Source organism: Oryzias melastigma, linkage group LG15 (assembly GCF_002922805.2).
Source record: "Oryzias melastigma strain HK-1 linkage group LG15, ASM292280v2, whole genome shotgun sequence".
In the NCBI taxonomy this organism is placed as follows: Eukaryota; Metazoa; Chordata; class Actinopteri; order Beloniformes; family Adrianichthyidae; genus Oryzias; species Oryzias melastigma.
Window position 1 is genome coordinate 30,856,763 of NC_050526.1, and position 7,518 is coordinate 30,864,280.

Here is a 7,518-nt window from a genome sequence, read left to right on the forward strand (position 1 = left end):
ACCCAACAAACCAACGTGCCATCTTCTTTTTTTAAACCCACATAATCTAAAGTCCTACAAAGCTAATAATCTTAGAAAACCCAGATAGACACGAGTCTATCACTAATCAATGTCGACCCAACAAACCAACGTGCCATCTTCTTTTTTTAAACCCACATAATCTAAAGTCCTACAAAGCTAATAATCTTAGAAAACCCAGATAGACACGAGTCTATCACTAATCAATGTCGACCCAACAAACCATCGCACCTCCCTCTTTTTTCAAATACCCATGTATTTAGATCAGTCCTCTTACTGATCTCTGATTGTGCGGTGAAGAGCAGGTCCTTTTTCATTTCCGGTAGGAGCAACAAAAATTCCCAAATTCCAATTTAGAAGAAAATGGAGAACTTGGCTGCTCAATCCTGGTCCTTGAGATCTACCACCCTGCTTGCTGATCACCTGGAACAGGTGTGTTCAGTCAGTCAGAACATAAAAACACCTGAGTCAGGAGATCAGCTAGTAGTAAACCGATGACAACCCCCTATAGACGTGTGGAAGAATTCCAACCTCGTTCAAGTTCCTTCAGTCTCTGCTGGTGAGCTTCCTTCTCAGCTGCAGTCAGGGGTTTCTTCACTGCAGGTTTGGGCTGTTTCAGTCCTTGGAATCTCACTGAAGGAACTTGAGGTTTGTTAACAGCAGGTTTCGGAGGATGAATCTTTCCAAAACTTTTCCATCCCTTTTCGAGTTCCTTGAGCTTCTGCTGGTGAGCTTCCTTTTCAGCTGCAGTCAGGGGCTTCTTCACTGCAGGTTTTGGACGTTTAAATTCTTGGTTTCCAACAGCAGGAACTGATTTGCTAACGTCAGGAACTGGTTTGGTAACAGCAGGTTTCGCAGGCTGAATTTTTCCAAAACACCTCCATCCACGTTCAAGTTCCTTGAGTTTCTGTTGGAGAGCTTCCTTTTCAGCTGCAGTCAGGGGTTTCCTCACTACATGTTTTGGCCGTTTCAGTCCTTGGAATCTCAGTGAAGGAACTTGACGTTTGCGAAAACCTGATTTTGGATGAATCTTTCCAAAACGCCTCCAACCTCGTTCAAGTTTCTTAAGACTCTGCTGGTAAACTTCTTTTTCAGCTGCAGTGAGATGCTTCCTCACTCCACGCTTTGGCCGTTTCAGTCCTTGGAATCTCACTGAGGGAACTTGACGTTTGCAAAAACTTGATTTTGGATGAATCTTTCCAAAATATCTCCAACCTCGTGCAAGTCCCTTGAGTCTCTGCTGTTGAGCTACTTTTTCAGCTGCAGTCAGATGCTTCCTCACTCCACGTTTTGGCCGTTTCAGTCCTTGGAACCTCACTGAGGGAACTTGACGTTTGCGATTACAAGGTTTTGAGTGAATCTTTCCAAAACACCTCCAACCTCGTTCAAGTTCCTTGAGTTTCTGTAGGACAGCTTCCTTTTCAGCTGCAGTCAGGGGCCTTATTACTACATGTTTTGGCCGTTTCAGTCCTTGGAACCTCACTGAAGGAACTTGACGTTTGCAAAAACCTGATTTTGGATGAATCTTTCCAAAATATCTCCAACCTCGTTCAAGTTTCTTGAGATTCTGCTGTTGTGCTACTTTTTCAGCTGCAGTCAGGGGCTTCCTAATTGCAAGTTTTGGCCGTTTCAGTCCTTGGAATCTCACTGAAGGAACTTGACGTTTGCAAAAACCTGATTTTGGATGAATCTTTCCAAAATATCTCCAACCTCGTTCAAGTCCCTTGAGTCTCTGCTGTTGAGCTACTTTTTCAGCTGCAGTCAGATGCTTCTTCACTCCACGTTTTGGCCGTTTCAGTCCTTGGAACCTCACTGAAGGAACTTGACGTTTGCGATTACAAGGTTTTGAGTGAATCTTTCCAAAACACCTCCAACCTCGTTCAAGTTTCTTGAGTCTCTGCTGTTGAGCTGCTTTTTCAGCTGCAGTCAGATGCTTCCTCACTCCACGTTTTGGCCGTTTCAGTCCTTGAAATCTCACTGAGGGAACTTGACGTTTGCGATTACAAGGTTTCGGGTGAATCTTTCCAAAACACCTCCAACCTCGTTCAAGTCCCTTGAGTCTCTGCTGGAGAGCTTCCTTTTCAGTTGCATTCAGATGCTTCCTCACTCCACGTTTTGGCCGTTTCAATCCTTGGAATCTCAGTGAAGGAACTTGACGTTTATGAAAAGCAGATTTTGGATGAATCTTTCCAAAATATTTCCATCGTCGTTCAAGTTCCTTGAGTCTCTGTTGGGTTGCCTCCTTTTTCTCTGCAGTCAGGGACTTCCTCACTACACGTTTCGGCTTTTGGGCAGCTCTTCGTTTGGCTTTTACAGTGACAAGTTTGTCTTTGTGCTTTGACAAAGTAGAAAGCTTGTCCTGAAGCTTTTCAGTTTCTTTGATCTCCTCGTCATCTTGTTTTTTCAGTTCCAGCGTGTTTGCTTGAGCTTTTTCATATTCAGCTTCTTGGTCTTCTAATTGGGTGAACAAGTTTCTAAGACCGTCCCGTTTTTCCAGAAGGTCAAACTCATCCTTTTGAAGAGATTGAAGCTCTGCTCGGAGTGCTATGTTTCTCAGTTTCAGACACTGAGATTCAGAGCATTCAACTAAAGAATCCTCTTGTTTGCATTCTTTAGTGTCTTTTGATGGTCCCATGTATTCCTTGGGGGATTTCCTGGTGTTCTTGAAAATCTTGAAAAAGTTTTTAAGAACCATTTTTATGTTGTTTTATACTATACGGTTTCTTGCCTTGGTCTTTGCTTGAAGTGTAGAAAGCAAACTGATCTGATGAGGGGATCAGGATCAATTTGAGCTTCAAGTGATGGTGATCACTGCTGTGATGACATCATTACACATCACTCCTATGATGTCAAATGATGTCATCACAGAAGTGATGACATCATTTGACATCACTGACATCACACTGCTTTGGTCCCTCCCGATATCAAAGCCTTGTGATGACATCAAAGGAGTGATGTAAAATGATGTCATCACAGTATTTTGGAAACTCTGCCAACATCAAAGCACTCTAAGGATGTCCAGCTTATTAAGTTCATCAAATGATGTGATGGTAGTTAGCTGTTAAAAAAAGTCCAAATAAAATAAAAGACTAAAGAAATGAATCAACATACAGACTCCAAAACAAATTATCCTATAAAAAATTGAAAAAGCTAAAAAAGACACTAAGTTCTAAATGATCTTGTTTGCACATTACAGCTTTTATCAAAGATATCTGTTCTTTTTTAACAATTATTTTACAGCTCTGACTCATGGGAAACTAGTAAGGGTGTAACCAACGTTCCTCTCAGTTTTTGTGCGTCTGAGTAAACACAGAGACTCACCAAGCGCTCCTTCGACCACGATGAACAACACTGAGGGTTCACATCTATAGTTCAACCGTATGATCTCTCACATCTTAACAAGCCATGTATCTTGTAAAATGAATTAAACTACGCCACTAATTTTGATTTTTAATTAGCACCTGAACTACTCATAGACTGCCTATGAAATGTTCTTATAATTATCATCTAGAAATGAAAAATCTTGATAAATGACCCTAAATAAGTGCAAATCGGCTGCTTGGGCAGTTAAATTTCACCTGATTTTGCCGCCTGTCCTTCTCACTCCAGTAACTGTAGATCTTGTAGATTGAAGCCTTCTCGAGAGGAGGCTTGTCAGCAGGATTGAGGAGATCCTTAATGTATTCCTTCCACTACCTGACAATGTCCACAGTTGTAGTCAACAGATCCCCACCTGCACCAGAAACAGTCCCTGCAGAAAACTGCTTCCCCTCCTGAGCTCTGGATGGTTTGACAGAATCTCTTTGACACAAGCCAAAGATACTTTGACTCCTCCCCCTGGGGCAGGAACACTCCACCCATCCAAAGAGGGTAACCTACTGTTCTCCAGTCCTGAACTCCGGCCTCTGATTGGTTCATTTGAGTTGCAGCGTCGGTTCCTTTTATACTTCCTCTGATGAGCAGGAGAGACTCCATCCATCCATCCATCATCCATCCATCATCCATCCATCATCCATCCATCCATCCATCCATCATCCATCCATCATCATCATCTATCCATCCATCCATCCATCCATCCATCCATCCATCATCCATCCATCATCCATCCATTCATCCATCCGTCCGTTTTTTCTGATTCACACAGCTCCTCTGTTCTTCAGTATTCTGTCTGGAGTTATTCTCTTTCCTGACATTTACATTTAAATTGTTTATCAGTGTGTTTGTGTGTTTATGCATGTGCACACATGTTTATGTTGTAGTGTAGATATGATGTAAAATCTTTAACATTAAACTCATCAGAATTGTGTCCGTTTAATGTGCATTGTGTGTGCTACACCATGCCCCTCCCATGTCATGAGTGTCTGTGTTGTCTTTCAGTTCTGGAATCCATTTCTGTGGAGGAACTCTGATCGATCCTCAGTGGGTCCTCACTGCTAAACACTGTCTGGAGAGGTTAGCAGAGACGTGAACGTCTGCAGCACAGCGAGCAGAACCTCTGCCGATCCGACGCTGACGCTGTTCTGCTGCTGCAGGTCCAGTCGGCCGTCCGCCTACAAAGTTCTGATGGGAATCCACAAGGAACGGGCCACTGAGACAACCAAGCAGGAGCGCAGGCTGGAGAAGATAGTCCAGGGCCCCGCCGGGGTGGACATCGCTCTGCTGAAGCTGGACAGGTCAGATCAGAGGAGGAGGTTTAGAGAACGGAAGGACTGCTGCTGTTCTGCAGAGATTCTGAGGCGGATTTCTTTTCCTAAATTAGTCCATACGGTTTTGAGGAAACCTCAGATTTTGGGACTGAACCGATTTTTCAGTAGTGGTTGTAGCATCTGGTTAAAGTGCTGTTTGCAGTTTGGATTCTGTTGCCCTGAACTTTTTCTCTGCACAGACCTGCAGACATCAATGACAAAGTGCTGCCCGCCTGTCTGCCTGAGAAGGACTACACCGTCCCCAGAGACACCGGCTGCTATGTGACCGGCTGGGGCGAAACTCAAGGTTGGTCGCGCAGACGGAAGGTTTCACTGAAAACCTCAAAACACGTTTGAACAAAAACCAGAGAACATCTTTTTCATCCACAAACATCTGTATTAGTTTAAAGTTTGACAGAAATGACAGAAACTGATGAGACATGCAGAGATCCGTGGTCATGGCAGAATGGGAAGCTGATCGGGATTTCTGTTGCAGGAACGGGAGGGGACGGCGTCCTGAAGGAGACGGGATTCCCTGTGATCGAGAACAAAGTCTGCAACAGTCCTTCATACCTGAACGGGAGAGTGAAAAGTCACGAGATGTGTGCTGGGAACCGGGACGGAGGACACGACAGCTGTCAGGTACCAGAACCCCCAACCTGAGGAGTGGAGGAGGAGCTTTCACCTCCTGTCTCCTCATGGTTTTGCTTAAATGAATTGAATCAAAATGAGTCCAAGAACGACGAGGACTCATCCAGGAGGTCATGAAAGATGCATGAGCAGGTGGAGAGAAGCTCTGACCTCTCTGGACTCTGTTCAGGTCAGGGTCCATGAGCCAACAGTCAGAAAAAACACCAAGAACTGAGTGGAACATCTGGGTCTGACATGACGGTGGAGTGTCATGGTATGGGACTGGACGTCCTCCTTTAGGACACTTGAGTTGTGAAGCAAAACAAACGGATCAAATACAGGATGAGTTTTTAATGGTTTGATGTAAGACTAACGTGGAGTCCTGGTGGTCTTCGAGTCTGAATCTGGTCTCCATCCGGTTTTAGTCTAAATCTGGTCTCAGGTTTATATCAGAATCTGGTCGTTATCAAGTTTATATCTCAATCTGGTCTTCATCAGGTTTGAGTCTGAATCTGGTTTCCATCAGGTTTTAGTCTAAATCTGGTCTCAGGTTTATATCAGAATCTGGTCGTTATCAAGTTTATATCTCAATCTGGTCTTCATCAGGTTTTAGTCTAAATCTGGTCTCAGGTTTATATCAGAATCTGGTCGTTATCTAGTTTATATCTCAATCTGGTCTACATCAGGTTTATATCTCAATCTGGTCTACATCAGGTTTATATCTCAATCTGGTCTACATCAGGTTTGAGTCTGAATCTGGTCTTCGTCAGGTTTACATCTGAATCTGGTCTTCATCAAGTTTCGGTCTGAATCAGGTCTCCATCAGGTCTCCATCAGGTTTTAGTCCAAATCTGGTCTCAGGTTTATATCAGAATCTGGTCGTTATCAGGTTTATATCTCAATCTGGTCTACATCAGGTTTGAGTCTGAATCTGGTGTCCATCAAGTTTTAGTCTAAATCTGGTCGTTATCAGGTTTATGTCTCAATCTGGTCTTCATCAGGTTTATATCTCATTCTGGTCTACATCAGGTTTGAGTCTGAATCTGGTTTCCATCAGGTTTACATCTGAATCTGGTCTTCATCAGGTTTTAGTCTAAATCTGGTCTCAGGTTCATATCAGAATCTGGTCTTTATCAAGTTTCGGTCTGAATCTGGTCTTAGGTTTCTGAATCTGGTCTCTAACAGGTTTCTGTCTGATCTGAGTGAAGCTGTTCTCTCTGCAGGGGGACAGCGGCGGCCCTCTAGTGTGTTTGTCCCAGAACAAGTACGTGGTCCAGGGAGTGACCTCCTGGGGTCTGGGCTGCGCCAACGCCATGAAACCCGGCGTTTACGTTCGTGTCTCGAAGTTTATCGACTGGATTGAGACAACCATGAAAGCCGGCTAATCTGATCTACTATGGCTCTATACTAATCCTGATTTCTTCACTGCTTCCTGTCAATCATCTGTATCACATGACATTTCCATAAGAGAAGCGACTTATAGAGCAAACATGTTTGTATGGAGGAAAGGTCGTGACCTTCACGTCAAATAAAGATCAAACTGATGTTTCGTCGTTTGGCTTCAAAAGTTTCTTCTTTGGTTGATTTTCATTCTTCCTGAAAAGAAGCAGAGAGGTGAACATCAGTAAAGATCTCAGATCTGGAATCCTGAAGATCTGTGGGTTTGTGACCGATTTTCAGCTAAAACAGTCAAACTGATCGGTTGGTGCTCTGGAACGTTCTATCTGCCGCTGACCGTTGGGGGAACTCGATATCGTCGATGGTTTCCGGCAGAGGAACTCCTCTGGTTTCAGGCAGAAGAAGAACCAAACCTCCAGCTACGAGAGCCACGACTCCTAGAGACACACGGGAGTCCATGTTGGTGAGAGTATGGGGGGTTAAACATGTGACAGATGAAGACGCCAAAACGCACCGAATATGATGAGCGGCAGCTCCAGCCAGATGACGGCCAGTCTGTAGAGGATGAAAGACGAGACGATGCCCCCGACGTCGCAGAGGGTGGAGCAGACCGACACCGCCAGGTTCCTGCATCCAGAGGTCCAAATGAAGGTCTTCAAACTCACGATCAGGACTCCCGGTCCTCAGGAACTCACCTGACAAAGGTGGGGTACAGCTCCGTGTTGACGAACACCACCATCTCGAACGCCATGGTGATCCCCAGCCGGCCGATGCAGGCCACCACCAT

At 44.5% G+C, this 7,518-nt stretch overlaps 2 protein-coding genes across 2 annotated transcripts in view; one reads left to right on the plus strand and one right to left on the minus strand.

The window, feature by feature from the left end:
- Positions 1-6,886, plus strand: part of plg (plasminogen) — a 14,390-nt gene extending 7,504 nt beyond the window's left edge. Inside the window, exons 15-19 of the mRNA XM_024264055.2 lie at positions 4,396-4,470; positions 4,551-4,691; positions 4,904-5,010; positions 5,200-5,345; positions 6,557-6,886. Coding sequence (XP_024119823.1) covers positions 4,396-4,470; positions 4,551-4,691; positions 4,904-5,010; positions 5,200-5,345; positions 6,557-6,718 — 631 coding nt within the window. The 3' untranslated portion in view covers positions 6,719-6,886. The remainder of the gene's footprint in view (positions 1-4,395; positions 4,471-4,550; positions 4,692-4,903; positions 5,011-5,199; positions 5,346-6,556) is intronic.
- The window catches only part of LOC112141007 (solute carrier family 22 member 2), an 8,608-nt gene continuing 6,167 nt past the window's right edge, over positions 5,078-7,518 (minus strand). Inside the window, exons 9-12 of the mRNA XM_036215688.1 lie at positions 7,427-7,518; positions 7,246-7,358; positions 7,069-7,168; positions 5,078-6,929 (exon numbers count right to left, since the gene is read on the minus strand). The exon at positions 7,427-7,518 is cut by the window's right edge and continues 15 nt beyond it. Of these exons, the coding sequence (XP_036071581.1) occupies positions 6,869-6,929; positions 7,069-7,168; positions 7,246-7,358; positions 7,427-7,518 (366 nt within the window). The 3' untranslated portion in view covers positions 5,078-6,868. The remainder of the gene's footprint in view (positions 6,930-7,068; positions 7,169-7,245; positions 7,359-7,426) is intronic.